Source organism: Gobio gobio, assembly GCF_949357685.1.
Source record: "Gobio gobio genome assembly, chromosome: 18".
Lineage (NCBI taxonomy): Eukaryota > Metazoa > Chordata > Actinopteri > Cypriniformes > Gobionidae > Gobio > Gobio gobio.
The window spans coordinates 27,914,547-27,935,692 of record NC_137111.1 but is presented as its reverse complement, the minus strand read 5'-3'; the positions used below and the strand labels follow the sequence as shown (position 1 = coordinate 27,935,692).

The 21,146-nt window shown below is 36.9% G+C and overlaps 1 protein-coding gene across 1 annotated transcript in view; it reads left to right on the top strand.

Moving 5' to 3' along the window:
• Positions 1 to 21,146, top strand: part of parga (poly (ADP-ribose) glycohydrolase a) — a 42,365-nt gene that overhangs the window by 1,125 nt on the left and 20,094 nt on the right. Inside the window, exons 3-9 of the mRNA XM_079843032.1 lie at positions 78 to 725; positions 1,792 to 1,924; positions 2,358 to 2,480; positions 2,929 to 3,009; positions 3,337 to 3,411; positions 15,611 to 15,703; positions 16,510 to 16,664. Coding sequence (XP_079699158.1) covers positions 78 to 725; positions 1,792 to 1,924; positions 2,358 to 2,480; positions 2,929 to 3,009; positions 3,337 to 3,411; positions 15,611 to 15,703; positions 16,510 to 16,664 — 1,308 coding nt within the window. The remainder of the gene's footprint in view (positions 1 to 77; positions 726 to 1,791; positions 1,925 to 2,357; positions 2,481 to 2,928; positions 3,010 to 3,336; positions 3,412 to 15,610; positions 15,704 to 16,509; positions 16,665 to 21,146) is intronic.

The following is a 21,146-nucleotide window of genomic DNA, read 5'->3' as shown; positions in this document are numbered from 1 at the left end:
GTTTTATTTTTAATTTGGTAAAAGTAGTTTAAAAAAAAAAAGTGTTTAAAGCATTTTTTGTCTCTTTCCGTTGACAGCCATGGGGGTGACGTTGTGACAAAGTCTGAAGGTACAGGAAGTGATCTTCCCAAGGCCTTTGAGTGTGAAATAAAGGAAAGTGATCAGGCAACTGTGGATAATAAGCTGTGTGAACATTCTAAGGACCAGAATGATGATCCAGTGGACCAGATACAGTCCACTTTGCCCAACTGTGGCATGGACTCAGAGGCCATTGCTGATAGAGATGCGACCAGTAGTAATGATGGAAGCGTTCAGACAAAGCCAACCAATGGAGAACAGGCATTTGAATTAACCCCACCAGATGCCAACCTGGGCAAGCTGACTTGCACGTCTACAGAGAGCTCAGAGACTAAATTGAACTTATCTGTAAATATAAGTGGCACACCTATTATAGATGAGGAGATGAGTTCACCGATTGAAGCACCTCTGCCCAGCAATTCTGAGAAAAATGAGGAGTCCCATTCAGGAGTTGGCCCAGTAGTGGAGCCCAAACCCCCAAGCCCCAGTTCAGAAGCTGTAGAGAATGTCACAAACGAATCTGAAGTGACACCCATGGAAACGGAGGATACAGAGGGGCAAAACTCAGGTGCTGGTGCTTTTCTTCCTGAAAATGGTGATAAGATTGAGCCTGAAAGTAACCAGGCACAGACGTCTTCTTCAGAAAGGTATTGTGATTTTGGGAATATTGCTGTGTATTTTCTTATTGGAAATTGGTTTTGAAATTAAATATAGCTACTAGGGATGCACCAATCTTAAAAGTCTTGACTGTTACTGATAATTATTTTTTTATACTTGCTGATATTGAAGTTTGGACCCACTTTATATTAGGTGGCCTTAACTACTATGTACTAACATTTTCATTAATCATTTGATACAATGCACTTATTGTGTACATGCATGTTTTTACATTGTACTTACGTTTAAAAAAATACCTGCATGTAATTACATCTGTAATTAATTTCTGTAGTTACATTTGTAATTACACAGTTGAAACTTCCCTTACACCTAACCCTACCCTTAAACTTACCCATCCCACCACACCTGTCCCTAACCCTACCTGTATCCCACCTCAATATCAGCAAAGGTGTTTTGCAATACAATTTGAACACATTAAGTACATTTTACTAATTTTTTTGATGTAAGTACATAGTAGTTAAGGCCACCTAATATAAAGTGGGGCCTGAAGTTCTATACTATTTTAATTAAATAGATAATTAAAACCACTAAACATGAAAATGAAATGCAGTTCACTGTAATATTGTGAAATATTATATTTTAAAATAGCAGTTTTATATTTAAATACATTATAAAGTGCAATTTATATCTGTGATGGCAAAGCTGAATTTTCGTCATCATTACTCCAGTCACATGATCCTTCAGAAATCATTCTAGTGTGCTTATTTGCTGCTCAAGAAACATCTCTTCTTATTTTTATTAATATCTATTATCTTATTTTTATAATTATTCTGACCCCCAAACTTTTCCAAACGTTTGAATGGTTGCATGCATTTAATAATGTTTTAAAAGTGACAATCTAAATGTAAAAATAGACTAAATTACATTGCACAATTAAATATCCAATATAGATATAAATCCAATTACAGATATCACTAAAATTAACTGACAATATGAATTAAACAGGATGACAATAATAATACAATTATATTATAATAACTATTACAATGCTATAAATTATAACAATACAAGTAACACCATTTGTTGGTTGTCTAGTGAGCACGTGTCAGCAGAGCAGAAAGAACTGGAATGTCTCGGGACCCCAGTAGAGGAGCTTAGAAGAATGCCTCAGTGTGGACAGTCCCTGCCACACCTCAGGGCAACATACAATCACAAAATACTCATCAGGGTAAGCCACGCTGCTCTTCACAGCACTCTGCAGCGACACTGTGATGTTCTCGGCCAGTGCCCAGGGCTTCCTGTCAGTTTGAGTCTAATGCCGCTGTGGATGTCCAAGCAGCTCTACGCTTTTCCCGCACAACATAGAAGTGTTTTGATGTTTCATTGAAAGGATTTGAAGTGGGTTGATAGTACTTAAATTGTCTTTACAGAAACTGTTTTTTTTTTTGTAGTATTTGAGTCTGTAGCAGACTTTTTCACATTTTAAATTGATACATTTTAGAGGCAACCAATGAAAGCAAAAAAACAACAACAACAACAACCCTTTGTTTTAAAGTATCAGAATGACATAATGACCTGATTAAATAATTATTTTTTTGAAGTGATTAAAAGGTGAAATTAAGTGCTAAATACCTAGTCTCTCTCTCTGATCTGGTTTATAGACAGACCTGCTCAAAGAAGAACAAGTCCCAGATCCATATCCAGGCAAATTTGATGATTTTTGGAATGATGTGACTGTAAAGATGCCTTGTTCAGAAAAGAACAAGTTTCCTGTGGAGAATGAGGTAATGTCTTTTTTTTTAAATTGGTGCCATTCAAAAAATTCATTGTGGTTTAAATTGAGAAATTATATAGACTTTGCTCTTATGAAAGAGTTGAATAGCTAATACTGTTTATTAACTTTAATGTGAAGTGATTGTTTAAAATAATTACATCGTACAGAACTGTTCAACATGTTGGGGTTGGAGGAAGTCCTCTATAACAGTAACATTGTGAAATACATATTATAATTTACTGTTAAAATACATATTATAAAGGACTGTTTAATATATTTTAAAATATAATTTATTCCTGTGATGGCAGAGCTGAATTTTCCAGTCGTTACTCCAGTTTACAGTGTCGCGTGATCTTTAAGAAATCATTCTAATATGATTATTTATTTAAAAAAATCTTACTGACCCCAAACTTGTGAGAAGGATAGTGTATATGTGATGTGTATGTGTCTTTTTTCAGGATGGAAGTGTAGTGCAAAGTCGATGGGAGTTGATTCGCACTGCTTTGAGAAGAGAATACAAATGTTCATTTGACATTATGGTAGGTTTTAGTTTATTTCTTGTAAACTTAATGAAATGAACTGTCAAATGTCAACATGTGTTGAGTTGTGCTAAACGAGTAAGTGAATCCCACCAGAGGGTGGCAGAGTTGCTCCAAGATGTAAAGCAAACTTGTGCTTGGTTGTCTCTAGTTGTCTTGTAAATGTTATAGTTTGACCAAAATTGTAGAATTGACTCATTTGAATGTGATTCACTGGTTTCCCTTTTCGTAGATATTTAAAGCATCTAAAAATTTGAGGTTTGAATTTTAATGCCTAATATTTAAAAAAGGAAAAATATATTTTTTTTAACTGTCATAATCTTACAGGATGCAATATTGAGTTACAACACATTGCATGCTAAAAGATGGGACTTCACTGCGTTAAACCTTCTCTGCGATAAGGTAAGGAATACTTTTGTGTGTGTGTGAAATAATGGAGATGAACAAAAAATTGTTAGTGTCCGTTGGATTTGTGCCGACATTTCATCATGTTTTAATGTACGAAGTATTTGACTTCCCCCATCTGGATGTAGTTCAAAGCATCCCAAACAATGTGCATGCAGATGGTTGATTTGCATTTGATGTGTCATTAGTGGAAATGAAATCAGAAAGTAATTAATTAAATCTACAACTTGCACAAACCACTAATCAGTTTAAACAAACTACATGCACAAATAATGAGCAATTCCGTTTGACATTATGCTTGTACAGTAAAACACAATTCAATGATAAAGCCAGATTAATTGGATTCTCTGCCAGAGCTAAAAAGAAAAAAACAAAACAAACTTTAAGTATGTGTCAAGTGGCCCCAGTTGGTTACATTTCATTTAATTATGCATTTTTGACGATCTATATAATAACCGCAGCTGCCATAAAATGAAAGTTCTAATGTTGTGGCGTTAATGAAGTGAGCATCCTAAAGTCTGATTTCTTGTAGTGTGTCAGAGTGAGAACCAGAAGGCCCCGTGATACTAAAAATGTTCCATCATTGTTTAGTCAGACTGGTTTGAATTTACTGGCACACTAAAGGCATTACGCTCTTCAGTCAGAAGAAGCAGGTTAGCCTCCAAGTGGATACGCACCAAGCAGTCCGCGTCTGCCCCTTCTGCTTCCTCATCCCCGGGGATCTCTTTGCATCCAGCAGTAGTCAATTAAGACAGAGGTGGGCACTCAGCATAACGAGCAGCAGCTGGCACAGGAAGGCCAGGGAGATGAGGGTCCTGTTTACTGCAAATAAACACACTCAACAGATGGACCACAGTCTTCCACATAGCCTGAAGCTGGTCTTTATGGTGGCTCTAATAGGGAGATGACTTAAGAACGCTTGAGGTTGAGTGCTCTTATTCCACAAAGAGCTTGACTTAAACTGTGGCCCTTTTGCCCTGTCCCGTACTTGCGGTCTTTGCACATGATCACTTGTCTACTTACATGACGTATATCCTGTATTTGGCCCAAATGTTCAAGTAGGCGTGAAAACTGCAAGTGTGTCTATAACTTTTGATTACCCAAAAAGTTGCAAAATAATGCAAGTGTTTACGGAGCTTTTTTTATTTTCAGTACTTTGCATTTAAAAATAAACTTCTAAATGTCTGTTCAGTAGTCGCTGTGTAACTAACAGAAGACATTTTTAAATTGTGGTGCTTCTAATTAAGTGATAAAAAGCAGTTGCAAATGTTGTACAAAATACACATAGCCTACTCATCTTTGCGCCAGTAAAATGTGCAACACTTTGGCCTGGTTTCACAGACAGGGCTTAGATTAAGCCAGGATTAGAAAAAAAAACATTACTGGTGTGCATCTTGAGACAAAACAATGGCATTTTAAGATATGTCAGTGCAAGCTGCTTTCAGTTAAAACAGCTCAAACATCAAGCATTTTAGTCTACGATCTAGGCTTAAGCCTGTTCTGTGAAACCAGAGGTTAATGTTTTACTACCAAATTATATGTAATATCTAATTAATTTGACTTACAGTAGAGCGTTTTTCCTCGTCATCTCACGATTTCGGGGTATGTGAGTTCCCGAACATAATGCATGATGGGATACGCTTAGCGGTATTCGAGATGACATTTTTAAAAAATGGGACAGTCTTGCAAACTTACTTCCTGTCGTGTATACAAGCTCTCAAGTGGCCAAGGCTACAAGTGTGGGTATTAGGACAAGACATTGGGCTTTTAACTGCCACAGTACTTGTTCTTGGCAATCTTGGCTAACTTGGTACTAGACATGTGCCGGTATTATGATATATCACAATAATGAACATGCACGGTTATCGTGGGCACTTAAAAATACTGTGAATAATTATTTATTACGAATTATTCCGATTTTTTTCAATGAATTTTAAGAACACTTTACACATCAACCGTTTAAAATGAACAACACGTCAAAGAGGAACGCGCCCTGACGTAAACAAACCCAACCTACATGAGCAGCACATGGCAGAACGAGTGAAGGAGACACGCTGAATGAAAATGCACATTCACACTCTCTGACAGCAGAGGGCGCTGACGGAACAGCAGAAATGCAGCTGTTTCCCCGGTAATCCTCATAAACAAAACGCTCTCATTACTAAACACACAGCCATTCAGATCACATAACCAAATACTTAGTGTTAAGGCTATTCATTTTCAAACTTAAACATTTTATATTTTATTCTGGACTACATGCTGTTTGAATATGTTCTTATTCTTTATTGTTCAGTCACACACTTTACAATAAGGCTCTATTATTTAACATTAGTTAATTCATTAACAAACTACTGACAATGACAAATACTTCTAAAGCATTTATTCAACTTAGTTCAATGTAAATTTCAACATTTAATAACACCATTAAAATCAAAAGTTGTAACTGTATTATTTAATGGACCTGACCTAATACTAACTAACAGTTGTTGTTTTTTTAACTAACGTTATCAAAGAAAAATATATTCTGTAAAAATGTAGCTATTAGCTCTTTGTTAATGTTAATGCATTAACTAGTGAGACCTTTTGAATATTTGTTTACTTATAAATTTTTGTGTATTTCTTTTATTGTATTTAAATGTTTGGTTCTTTTTGTTATAAGAAAGTTATTAAACCTGATATAGTCTGACAACACTTTTTTTTGCAACTTATTTTAATATCGTGATAATACCCTATACCGTGATAAAATCTTCAGCAATTTATCGCAACATGAAAATGTGATACCAGCACATGACTACTTGGTACATCATTTTGCATATGTCAACTGTAGGTACAGAAGAAGAATTTGATTTGGTTTTTGTTTGAGTTGTAACTAGTGGACAAAATCGAGGACACCTGCACGTGTCGCTCCGCCCCATGCCTACTCTGATTGGCTCATAGGCATACATGATAGAAAATGTGTTCGTAGCTGGTGTAGGACAGGGTATATGTTGTTCAAATCTATATGAACTTGAGCTGTGCAGTTTCACAAAGCCTTCATTATAATGCATGGAATAATAAAGAACATTAGCCTCTATCTCGCAATAGTTTTGCTAAATTAAGTCTTTAGGCTAACCCACAAACAACCCCACAACATTTAATCAAAAATGTATTGGTTTATCCACAGCAGGAGGGTCAGGTCTGAATTATGAATTAAAGGATTCATATCACCATAGAATGAGAAATTTTAATTAAAAAGATACTGATGTATCTTTTTCATTTCCTAGTACGGCAAGACACACTTATAGTTACAGGTGTTATTTGGTTTGTATAAGCCATGTTGAGTACAGAGTTTTATGATAACTAAATGACACTGCAGGCTAATGTGGCTGCCATGTTAATTTAATTTTCAACCTCCACTTAATTTCAGGATAAAAATCTGTTCCTTTTTATATTAAAGTAAAGACATTTTCTCAGAGACCCACTAGTGATGTACACAAATAACATTAAATGGTTCATTTGTGAATTCAACTGATTCAAATTATTAAACGTGCAGCAGTTAACAAGCGAGTAAAGTGAACAATACAGATCCGGGCCGGGAGTAATATGATATTCTCAGATCAAGTGTGCTCGTAATATTTCAGACTCAGCTCTAAGCTATTTTAAGCCTATCATTTGTCTCATTAGAAACCTCTCTTTTACTTAAGTACAGGGTTTGTAAACAGTAAAATCATTCTATACTTTCTGTAAAAAACAATGCACTACATATTTTTTAAATGACTATTTTAGCAAAAGTACGGATCAGATTTTCAGAACAGAACACCCATCAGTTTAAACCGACAGGACGCAAGGTTATAGATGCGTTCACGTTTGGATTCACCATGTGGACCAACATAAAGCTGCTTGCAGGATTTCTGTGGGTCTTAAAGGGGTTCTATTATGCCCTTTTACGAAGCCGTGGTTTTGTTTTTGGGTTGTACTAGAAAATGTTTTTGAATTTATGCTTGATTGTTTGAAAAAACACATTCTTTTTCACATATTTTACATTGTTACAGCACTTCTCTCTATAGTCTGGCTTGAACACGCTGATTTCGATGAAGCCCCTCCTTCTGAAATACGGAATGTTCTGTGATTGGTTAGCTTGCCCAGTGTGTTGTGATTGGCACCGCTTACCGCATGTTCACATTTGAACCGGAAAACCGTTCTGAAATGAATGAAGTTAATAGATATGTGTTGGAAGTTGTATTTTCAAACTCTGAAGTGTTGCTATAGCATCTTATTGTGTTTCTAGATATTTAGATTTAGAGAAAATATTGATGTATTATTTTCCCTTCAGTTTATTCCTTAAAGCCACAATAAGTCATTTTTCACCGCTAGAGGTCACTTATTCAAAACATAGATGTAGCTTGATGATGCCTTGATTTCGCAGAGCTTCATGTGTGTGTGGGGTAATGGAGCGCTGTTTTGTCATATAGAAACTGCACATTTGAGTGTGTTGATATATTGCCAAGGCCAATATATGCCATTTTTAAAATGTTTAAAATATGCCGCTGTTAAACAGTCATATCTAATACATTATTATATAGACCTGTTAAACAAGAAGTATAGCGTTTGCTTTTATATTATTAGCAACGGAAAGGCAAATAACAGGTTGTTATACTTTGTTATTTACCGTCAACATTCAGCTAATATGCATCTATATCGTTAAAACAAATCACTGAATATCCAATAAACATTTAATTTCACAATCCTTTCAGATTGAATCTAATCCTGTCGTGAGATCTTCTGAAGTGTGCATTTGTAGCCTGCATTAATGTGTTTCTGTGCGTGACGGTCGCTCTGTGCAAAGTGATTGCTTCGCTGGAGATGCACTGGAGATGTGACAAACTTTAAAGTGTTACTTCAGCGATTAGCATTAAGCTTTGGATCAGTAGAATCCCGGTAGTATATTCGAATGGCTAGAGACTACAGCCAGTAGTAGGAGTTAGTTCCGCATGTTTTCAACGGAGCATTCATAACGGAGCGTTCAGAGCAACGCGAGTGTTTTAAAGGAATTCCTATGAAAGTTAAGCTTCCATAGGCATGAACTGAAAACTCGCCAGACTGGACACGCACCGTTAATGACAATGCGGCCGTGAATGAATGCCGGGCGGCTGTGCTCATTTTAGTTTCGGTATAGAATTAGCGCCTATTCGGGGGCGGGTTGCTTGAATTGTGGGTTCATTAGCATATTATTCTTAATGAAAAACACAACAACAAAACGGTACAATGACAAACTCACTTAAATAGGCGCTTTTACATTTCGCTTTGAAACCAAATCTTCCGCGATCATCTTGTCTATCAGCTCCTTGCTCTCGTGATGAATGAAATCTGACTCCTGCTGCGTTTGTGCTGAGACTCTCATTCAGCTCATACTGTATTGAGCAGAAACGTTCTGTTTTTAATTGTAGTGTCTGTTCTCTAACTGAACTAAATGATTTTGTTACTATAAAATCAAAACGACAGTGGGGTGGTGCCGCGGTGGACAAGTGATGTAACCGGTAGGAGTGGCTTAGGAGTGGCCTCGTAGGGCAGCGAAGCAAGTGCATTCTGGGAGTTGTTGTCTTTCATCCATATGAGGCAAAAATACATTTTCTGGCTTTTCTCAGTCTAGAAGTCACCAACTTCAAAAATAATTTCACATTTGTCTACTACATAAATGACCCAATTGAAATACACATTCATCTTTCCAGCGGTGAAGTACCCCTTTAAATCCTTGTTTTTAAAATATGCTGAGCTATATTCTGTTGACCACTGTCATATTAATGTAATTTACACAGTGTTGTATGTAAAATTAGTACATTGTCAGGATTTGAAACAAATATGATTACCAGTGCACACAAACTTACCAAATTACTGAGTGCCCTGTTAGCCTACTGTGTTAAATTCCTTTTTCTTTAATATTATTTTAAACAATTCGTTTATTGGTGAAAAATACTTTAATATGATTGCAGAATCAAGAAGTTGCCATCTAAAGTATAAGCATGTTTATTTTAAAGAATACCTTAGAATATAGGAATAAGAATAAGGAATCATTTTTATACCTTAATCTTATTCTAGCGTGACCTTTCCGACGTGATTGCGCAATCCGTGGCACGTCGCAGAGTGGCGCAAGATGAGCAATCTAGGTTAAAACGTATATACATGTTGATTTTTTTTCTTGAAAATGACTGATGGTTTTGACCCTATTCCTCAGCTGGGATTGTGCAGAGCCTCTGAAGCCCTTTGAAACATCTTACATATTGTGCCTTTTAAATTTTCTTTACTAGGTCTTAATTTTACCCGCATAAAACCTGCAGAAACCCTGTGCTTGGTTTGTGAGTGACTTCTGGTGAGATGTGCTTCATATATTTTTACATGTATTGAACCATAGACAAAGGACCCTTTTGACCATGAAATTTGGTGAATGTGACCGCACCTTAATTTCTGGTACTGGTGATTACCAGTTCGATTCGATCACTGGGTATAACTTTAGTAGGTGGAGCAAAATGTTTAGATGTTCAGTTGCTCACCAGGCACATTATTGTTACATGACTGAGGATGAGGATGTTTTTGAAGCATAGGATTATATGGATATCTTAGGCACTTTCTTATCCAAAACGACAACACATTTCATACTTGTACAGTTGCTGTTTTGGTTATGGTAATCATTTTCTCATTCCATAGTTTGAACCCACAGTCACTGCGGTTACAAGCACATTTTTAACCGCCAGTCTTTCTCAAGGAAGCTATAAATGGCAGACTTTGTTTAATAGTCAAAAGCCGTTTCTATATTACAATGGTATTGTTATAGTTATGGATTCAGCCAAGACGTCAGAATGTCCCCTCCGTGCTTAAGATGATTTGATAGAATAATCTCAGACCTGTGTAAATCAATAGTTGTCTGTGACTTTTATGGCTGAATCAAATTTAATTAACCAGAGCCATTAAATCTATAAGAGAGCCAATCAAAGCCATTAGCAAAGTGCACCGCGTTCTAATGAAGCATGCTTGAGTGGACCAGCTCCTTAAACTGTCCACTTAGGAGCTTGAGCTGTGCCTTTGCTCTTTGGCTCTTGCACAATGTATCTTAATGTTCCTTAGTGTTTTTTCCATCTTTTTTTTTGCAACCATCAACCCTTTAGGGCCGTCCCCACTAGAGATGCATAAATATGAGAACAATTGCTCACGTTATCTATACATTTTGATGTAAATATGAATTAATGTAGTGTCGTTCTCGCTGCTTGCAGCTGTAGTTAAGTATGCTGGTGCCCATGCATACTTTCCCCTGTGTAATTTTTTATTTATGGATTTGTACTAGTGCCGTTCTCTAAATTATCTGGGGTTTTATTGTATATTATCCATTTATACAGTATATGTATGCATTATAATTAAATGCATTTATATTTATTGAAATGCTTTCTTACAGTTTTGCTTGAGCCAGCTGTCTTTTTTCCCTGTATCATCAACAGAGGGCACTGGTATGTCAGCCTGGAGAGCTGGCAATTGATTTTCACTTTAAGAGATTAAATGAAACATCACTGAACAGTGGTCTGTTAATAACTGTAAGAGAGTTCTGAATTGTGCATGTCAAATGTGTGCTTGTGCTTGAGCTTTTTCTTTCAGCAGAATATAAAGCAACAAGACCACATCAGAGTATTAAAGGCATATTTATGCTGAAAATATGTCAACTCTCTCCTTTGGTTCAGTGTGAATGAAATGGAGCTACAGCGTAGGCCTTGTCATTGTATTTTGTCTTTTTTTAAATTTAGAAATTTATATTTTAGTCATAATAATTTCATGTTTAATATATGAAATAAGGAATCAATAAACATGAAATGCATCTTTTAAATGCACCAAGAATCATCCAGGATTCCCACAGTGTGGAAACCTTGGAAATGTCAAAGGAAGTTATGGAAGGTTCTATAGTGAATTTACATTACACAAGTGATTTCTAGTTATGGATTGGCTAGATACAGTATTACACTTTGTGGGTGCTAGAGTAAAATTCAATGCACAACAAATGTTACTGTCTTCTGTTACCTGTTGGGCGCAAAGTGGTCGCCTTCATGTGAACCGAACTGTTCGTCCATCTAGACAAATTTCTAGATTGTTTTTTGTGTGAGAAGTATGATCATTTAAATCTTTTAATTCACTTCCCCTGAATCTGGTTAGGGTGAACATATTGAAGTTGAATCTCCATCAACAAGAGCATTACAGCAGTATTTATCAGTTTTTCAGTGAGGGCATAGTCTAGACATTTGTGGTGTTAAAAGCAATATTCTGCACATGAGTATCAAATATTACTCCCATTATTTCACAATTTCAAGCTCAAGAACCACAGAATAATTTACAGTAGAGTATACACCCCATCGTCCCTACAAGATGTGCAAATCGAAAGCCTTTCTGACGTTTTAAAATTGTGTCTGTTACTGCAGGACTCCAATAATTGTCGCAAAGTTGAGCAGCTGCTGGGATTTTGATTGACAACAGAGGTGTAATGGCTATGGAAAGCAGCAAAATACAAATTAGGAACTGTCTTGTCATAAATTGTAGTTGAGCCTCAGCCCTACCCTGAAATGAAAGTGTCAGAGCAGTGGGCTCTGATAAATTCACTCTACTGGCTCAGTGCACAGAACTCCACTTCAAGCCTCTAGCCCCTAGCCCTCCGCAAATGCCTTCGCCTACACAACCATCTTATTTCAGTGTATCAGAACTGTGGGATTCCCTGCAGCCATCACACAGTGTGTTTGTGTAAGCATACTGACCCGCAAAACAATTTAAAGCATGCTATGAATGAAACTGGTTGATTTACATCGGATATTAATCACCCTATTTTTGATTTGATTTGATTTTACAGATCAGTTTTTTGGACATTTGAAATGAAAACACACACACACACACACACACACACACACACACACACACTCTCTCTCATTGTATGGACAAAAACAGTTAAAATATTCTTGAAAATATTTGATAAAAAATGAAAGCAAGAAAGTCATATAGGTTTGGAGCAACATGGATGGGGGGGGGGGTGAATAAATTATAATTTTTGTCTGAACTATCCCTTTAATGCCCCAAAACTCCAAAATATCAAGCATAATATGTCATGTGTGCATAGGATAACATCACCAAGAAAAATCTGATTTATTCTCCTTGTATGCACTCACAGATCAAAAATAAAAATAAATAATGACTGTCCGCCCTCAGAATTCTTATTGGTTGTATTTTGATGGAGATTGTAGTATGTTATCTAACAGGTTCTGGTTGGGCAGGATAAGGGGGAATGAAGGAGGTCGTTTGATTTAGTGAGATCTAACTCCTGCAACCTCAGCTCAGGCCCTTCCAGCCTGTCAGCTCTCCTCACTTATTAGACCCGGAGGAGCACTTTACGATGTCAAACAGGTCATTACTTATGACAGCATTTAGTCAGGCCTCCTTTGCGGGCGTATAAATGCTCCTTGGTTAAATTGTCAGACAAGGCTTCCCGTCCAGAAGACCCCTGCACCGCCTCTCCTTCCTCAACCCATTTGCATCTGTTCCAGGAATCCCATTTAATCAGCTGAGCACGCCCAGTAACCTTGATGAAATGGGCCCATGACTGAACGCGCTGCCAATTGCAGCCAATATATTTATAAATAAGTGTGTTGTAAATCTGTGTGATGATAAAACAGTAGCGTATTTATTTTTGCTGAAATCATACAAGGTTGCTGAGCTAGCGTACGTTGTTTTGACACCCTCAGCTTCGGATTTTATATCACAAGGCGGTGTTGTTTGCCGGATCAGAGATCTATGGTGGCGTTGGTTAGCCGTATTTTAACCAAGATAAAAAAGTGCAGTGAGGGCTTTGTCTTTATTTCCACCTCCGTGATGTCATTCACCAGTGGGAGCTCTGCAAAATTACGTTTTTGTAACCCCTGTGCAATAGATCAAGCTTTGTTGCTACCTCTTCGGATATGAGTGAGAATTTTTTTTTTTCTTGCACTGACTACACTGACAAACCAAGGGATTTTATTTATTAAACTCCCTGAATTCAGCTGTTTGGATGCTCCGGGCAATATAGAGATAACATTATTGCTGCGATTGCCCATAGGAACACCACTAATAAGGTTAATATTGCGTTTATTGGGTTTATTTAGTGCACTCTCAGGTTCTATGCATTTTATTTGCAAAAATTAAAAGCAAGTTGGGTTTTTTTTTGTGTGTTGTTTTGTTTTTGTTTTTTTGCTGAAAGCCAGCAGCCCAGGATGCAAATAATTTTTGTTCACCTATTGATATCATTCTGACACCACGGCGCCCTATCTTTTTTTTTTTCTGACACTTGAATAATACTGTCTATGACAAGTCGACAGCTTGGTTCAAGTGTCTTATTCAACAATATGGCTCTTTTTTTCTGACAGTTGTTTTCCATTAAATGGTGTTTTAGGAAAAAGGCCTCAGGAGCAGAGAAACCCATGCAGAAAAGGCTTCATTATTTATTCTATTTTGTTCCAGACAGTTGACATTTTGATATTTTTTTTTTCTTTCTTATTAGTTTGAGGACGTAACATGGTAATGTTGTCAATCTTTAATTGCTAAAAGTCAACGGTATGTTTCGTTCTCTAAGCAAGAGCTATCACTGCAATGAATTCTTTCATACGATTGTGTTTAGTTACAACAAAGTAATAGACAAATATACACTACCGTTCAAAAGTTTTGGTACATTTTTTTTTAAAGAAAATACTTTTATTCAACAAGGATGTATTAAATTAATCAAAAAAAGACAAGATTTTTACAAAATTTGTAAGATAAAATGTATATTTTATATACAACTATATTCATCAAAGAATCCTGAAAAAATGTATCTCAGTTTCCATGACTGTTTTTAACATTGATGTCTAATAAGAAATGATTCTTGAACGCCTAATCGGCATATTACAATGATTTCTGAAGGATCATGTGACTGGTGTAATAAATTCATAGATTGTAAACCAATATGGACGACGCAACTTCATTGGCTTTCGCTGACGAGAGTTGAAGCCTCCGGAGGCCCGCACACGGCGCTGACATCTTGCGCAGTTTTGTGACCAAGTCTGCGCAGTAGTGATCTCGGGACCGGAATCTGCGTGGTAGAGAGCAGGAAGTAGAGGGGCGATATCAAAAGCCTGTCCACTCTCTCGCAGATGCAGAACAATTCATTATCTTGGTGTGAAATAAACAGTTATGGAAATGTAGAAATTAAAGCTAAAGCTCCAATCTCCTCTTTAAAATTGCAGAAAACATCTTTAGGAAAAAATTATTTGAAGTGTAATTTAATTGTTTAGTTTGTCTCGCGTCTAATGTAATAGGAGGGCAGGGTTTATGAGCCTATACTGGGACCAACCACTGGGGGGCGATCGAGGCGCGTAGACCAGTGGTTCCCAACCACGTTCCTGGAGGACCCCCAACAGTGCACATTTTGCATGTCTCCTCAATCAAACACACCTGATTTAGGTCATCAGCTCATTAGTAGCTACTCCAAGACCTGATGTGGGTGTGTCAGACAAAGGACACATCCAAAATGTGCACTGTTGGGGGTCCTCCAGGAACGTGGTTGGGAACCACTGGCGTAGACTTCAGTTTCTGCGAGGAGTGCTGCAGGCTTGAATAAATTACTTAAAGCTGCTGTCTGTAACTTTGTGTTCAAGATTTACAAAAATTATATAATGAGAATGTACAACATGAATCCATTTTCCAAACCATGTTTTTGTCTTACCCTGAATCATTATGGTACACTTATAATAAGTGTTTATATTGGGACTATTTCAGACCAGACAGGTAGGAACCGCTGCGGAGGAGCACAGTCCCTGCGTGACTCGCCATAGACATAAACAGAGAGAAGTATCTCCGGCTGAAATGTTCTTCCGCAAGACGCATGCAGTTCTGTTTATTAACCGCTGGAGCGCAAAATGTTATGGACTGCAGCTTTAAATAATATATTATTATTATATATTTATAATATTTCACAATATTACTGTTTTTACTTTATATTTGATAGAATAAATGCAGCCTTGGTGAGTAAACAAGTCTTGAAAAGACCCTAAACTTTTGAATGGTGTTGTACATTTAAATTATGAACATACTTTTTTATTTTTTTATTTTTTTGTTTTATTTTTATCCAGCTAAGTGAATGACCTCTATCAGCTGCAGCTATGATACACATTTAATCTCTCTCTTGCAGGGCATGGAAACTTCTGAAGTAAACCATCTTTTAAACGTCACATTGCCAAAGATGGTGAAGCTGGTTTTGGATACACCTAAGATTTGTACCCAGGTAAGGCTACACAAAATAAAATGTTGTTCTCCTCATCAGCTGGGACATACACTCAGGTTTTGGGCAGAAATAGATCAGTAGTGATAATCATGTCTGGCTGGTAAAGGTCAATCGGCCCAGTGTGCTGCGGTGTAAAACCAGTGGCTAGTGAAGGACACTTCCACATGAGCACAACGGCCTCATTAGAAGCTGCACGAATAGAAGCCAATATTAGACATCCATCAGCGTCATTTCTGAAATCAGAACAACACTGTTGGGGGATATTTTCTAAAAAGCATCCAAATTGATTTATTCTTTATTTGTAAGATTCTGTAGTACAATTTAGAAATGGTGTTTAATAGAGTGACAGGTTGCATAATATTAAGCTAGAATAGATTATAACATTTTAACATTGATTCATACTTCGATACTGACTAATACATTTAGGAAAGTCAAGTCTGTTTCCCCTTCAGCAAGCTAGTTCTTACTCAGCCAATAAAACAGTGTTTATGTAAGATCCTGCACAGGCATTTGCCTTTAAGAATTCAGGTCTTTTGCCCTTAAAAAGGAACATCTCCTTGCTCAGCTGCACTTTTATTTATGTACTTTTTATTAATGTTTGCATTGATTAGTCATCTATACTGCCCTTAAGAGTCTTTAAGTCCAATCAGTAGAGATGGATGACACTCTGTGTAAATGCTGCTGGCTGATGGTGGGATACAGCAGGGCACCTTAATTACTCCTGGCCATTTGCTTAATGTAATTCTGTCTCCCTGTTTGGTCAATTGCTAAACTAATTATCTTTGCCTCTTTCTCCTCTTCCACAGCCAATCCCGCTGCTCAAGGCGAGGATGAATCAGTCCTTGACCATGTCACAGCAACAAATTGCCTGCCTTCTTGCCAATGCCTTCTTCTGTACATTTCCCAGACGCAACTCACGAAAGTCCGAGTATGGCAACTACCCCGAGATCAATTTTTACAGGTACTGCCTCCTCTTCAGTGGCGTCTCTCTGGAGACCTGTTACATATTTTGCAGGTCTAGTTATTGATTGTCTAAGGTTTTAGATTTCCATCCAAATTAGGGTTTATGTGTAGGCTGTGAGGTAAGTCACGGCATGATTTAATTTGGCTTCCCATTATCTAGTAGTCTGTTTCTATTACATTTACAATGGATTTTTTTTGGCCTGTTAATGTGGCATGTATAGGCCTCAAGCTTCAAATTTAGTGAAAGCGTCACTTTATCAAAATTACACTCCTACACATTCACAAATCCACACTGCGTTTATACTTTACAAATGAACATTTGCACTGTTCTGACTTTTCCATCATTAAAGGAGTAGTTAACTTCAGAATAAAAATTTCATGATAATTTACTCACCCTCACGTCATCCAAGATGTTCATGTCTTTCTTTCTTCAGTCCAAAAGAAATTTCGGTTTTTGAGGAAAACATTCCAGGATTGTTCTCCATATAGTTGACTTCAATGGGGTGCAATGGGTTGAAGGTCCAAATTCCAGTTTCAATGAAGCTTCAAAAGGCTCTACATGATCCCAGCCGAGGAATAAGGGTCTTATCTAGCGAAACGATCTGTAATTTTCAAAAAAATTATATAAAAAATTATATACTTTTTAATCACAAATGTTTGTCTTGCCCTGATCTGCGATGCACCAAGCACGTTGGAAAGATCACGCGTGACGTAGGCGAAAGTATCGATCAAGTGTTAACAAAGGGAACGTGCAAAGACTAAAGCCGCGTTTCCACCGCAGGAACTTTCCCCAGGAACTAGGAAATTTGGGGTGGTACTCGGTAGGGGTGGGAATCTTAAGACACTTAACGATTCGATCCGATTACGATTCTGGGAGTAACGATCCGATTCCCAAAACGATTCTTAACATACATTTTTGGTACTAATTATCCTGCTGTGCAAATACATGAACTTTACATTTTAACCAAAATTGGAGCTAATATGTGTTTTGTTTTTAGTTAGAATATCTGTTTGACAGTATTGCCATATTAAAAATTATTATGAAGATTTCTTTCAATACTTTTATTTTATTAACAAAGTTATATTCAAGATTAACAAGCTCTGAATGAAACATGGTAAGCCATATATACAATTGCAAAGAACAATCATTAAGAATGAAAAATTGTCACACTTAGTTTTAAATTGCGAACTGTTTAGTTTCTCTAGAACATTTTAACAAAAAATGTCTTTAAAAGCAAAAAAAAGTTTACTTTGGTTAGAGCCACAAAAAAATCTTTAAAACATAGGCTAATGCAAAAGAAAAACTACTTTAGCGCTCGCTGAGAAGCCAAATTCAGTGTGTGCGCATAACATCTCACATGAGAAAACTTGCCGAGCTGCAACACTCATGTTAGAGACATTTAACGAATCACTCACCAAAACGAAGTCTTTGTTCAGAATTTTCCATTCGTTTGAAACATTGTGCAGTAGTTCAGCAATATTCGATAAGTCATTACAAAAATTATGGCACGTATGTTGCTAGGTTTATGTCCCGGCCACCGCATCGGAGACATAGTAGTGTTATTAATCATGGCGCCGTAGGTCAGCTAACAACCTCAAACAGGTGCATCTAATTTAGGATAATAAATGGAGTGGAGGTGGACATTTTAAAGGCAGACTAACAGGTCTTTGAGGGTCAGAATTCTAGCTGATAGACAGGTGTTCAAATACTTATTTGCAGCTGTATCATACAAATAAATAGTTAAAAAATCATACATTGTGATTTCTGGATTTTTTTTTTTAAGATTATGTCTCTCACAGTGGACATGCACCTACGATGACAATTTCAGACCCATCCATGATTTCTATATACTGTGTATATATATATTATTGAAAAAAATTTTTTTTAAATGGCCGATCATTTCGCTAGATAAGACACTTATTCCTAGTATGGGATTGTGTAGAGCCCTTTGAAGCTTTATTGAAACAGGAATTTGGACCTTCAACTCATTGTACGTCATTAGATCCGCTCTGACGGTCGAACAAAGTTGAGTACTCGCTCTGGTGCGAGGAAGACCCGTTTAGATCTGCTCTGGCGGGTAAAACATCTAGAACACCCTCAAGTTAGGCCAAGAAGATTTGTCTGTAAGGGTACTGTCTAAACGCACAGTTACCTGACAAATATTTTTAAAGTAAACCTGACACTCCATTTTCTTCCACCCCAGATAGGATTTCATCTTTATTTTTATTTCCTTTTAATTCCTTTTATAACTATTATACTATATATATTTTTATTTTATTCACTTATAACTATTTTAACTTCATTTCTGTGTAAAGCACTTTGAATTGCCACTGTGTATGAAATGTGCTATACAAATAAACTTGCCTTGCCTTGCCATTGAAGTCCACTATTTGAAGAAAAATCCTGGAATGTTTTCCTCAAAAACCTTGATTTCTTTTCAACTGAAGAAAGAAAGACATGAACATCTTGGATGATGTGGGGGTGAGTAAATTAAATTCTGAAATGAACTCCTTTAAATGTTTTGATTCTTCACACTCCAATTACGGTTGTACATGTTTGCCATATTAACTAGTTTAGAGTTTCAATACTTCCGCAATGTGGCTGTTGTTAATAATGACTTTTTTATGGTCTTTGTTGACTTCGCAACTCCTCATTCTCTGTTGTTTGGTTTGATGGATTTCATCTTGGCTTTTTACACCGTGTAGAGGAGACAACGTGTAGGAGTTTCCCTCCCCTCTTAAATTGCAGCTCTACAACAAAGCCACTCATGTGGTACACTACTTAAATCAAGCCTTTACGGGCTGATTAAAACAAATGAATGAGATGCTAGAGAGACTGATGTGAAATGCGTAACCATCCATCTCTCGTCTGTCATCGTGCCTACTCAGATGTCTTCCTCTGATGAGCAGGATCCCCCTGCAGCCAGTGCTCATCTCACTACATGGAGATGAGCAGTATATTAAAGTGTACATATTGGTGACAGTGGGTGTAAGATGCGTCTTAAACTAGGTAGCTGTCCTGTCAAATGGCCAGTCCTATAATTTTTGTCATGTGTCCAGATATTTTGATGGGCTCTCATCATATACAGCTCAGCACAGAGATTCAAATAATAAAGGTGATTATTTATTTATGCTGTAGCAGGTAAATTGAGTTTTGTTAAATATGTACAGGTTTGTACTGTGTAAAAAGATTTTTTTTTTTTTTTGTATTTACACACACAGTTGTAGCTGTGGGTAAAGTGTGCCAGTGTGCTTTGCCTTCAAATGCCAAAAACTACTATTACCAAATGTAATATAAATATTCTGAATATTAAACATTGTCCTGGCCGTTTTGAAAATGTAAATGATTTTATAAAAGAAGGATTTTCTTTATTCATTTTTCTTTAAAAAATATTTTTAAATCCTTCACTTATTTCCCAATTATTAAACTTACTCCTTGGCCTGACACAGCTTACCGCTAATGTGGGTCGAGTTGTCACTGGACCATTTTTCTACATGACAAAACATAGCGAAAAGTGACAACTATAAGTAAGCTAATTGTAGAAAGTGCTACTACTATGGCGCGGTGTTTCAGATAATGACATCAGTTTTGAGCAGTTTTGTACTGTTTGTTCCACCAATGGAAAATGGAAAGAATTTTCAGGAAACCTGTTTGGAAATGGTAATTATTTTAAGTGGATGGTCGTGCAGAAATTAGACACTTCATCTTTACTATGGCTAAAATGGCTTCTTGTAAAAAATGCAGTCAAATATTGTCTCTGCTTTAATGAAGTTGTTTTCATGCAAGTCAGAGTAACAAAACCATCCTTTTAAAAGCTTTTTGGGAAAACTGTTGGTGCACACTTGCAGAAGAACGCAGCCCTCAGTTTTACTCTGTCATGCTGAGATGGCTATTGATTCCCTAGGCACTTCAAGTACTTATGCAACCTCCTAGACATACAGAGGATCTAAATATAATACATTTGGCTTACATTTCCAGCCATTGCCTTGTTTATGCCTTTATTTTCCCTGCTGGACATACTTAAAGTGCTCTAGAAAATGAAGGTCTGAGCGATATTAGCATCAAACCTAATTGGTCATTCAGGTGAACACAGTGATACAGACTATGTACCAGCATTCTACACTAACAAGTTTAGTGAATTTAGCCATGTTTGTTTTTTATTTTATTTTTATGTTCTGTTATTTAGGACAATGTTGGCCGTGCCTACAGCCATGCCGCAGAAAACAACTTTCAGCAAGACCGCAGTGTATCCAGACGTGCGGATCGTTACGGTGCGGCCCACTTTAATTGAGTGACTGTCCATCAGTTTACTCATTGGCTTGAGCACTGCCGCTATCAAGAACCAGGCAATTTAGAGATTGCTTGTTTGGCAGAGCTGTCAAAGTCTGCCCTCTGGGAAATGACATATAGGCTGGCTGAAGATATATTTTCTTTAGTTTCAAAATGTGCACATCAAAGCAAGCTTTCCTGCGCTGTGGT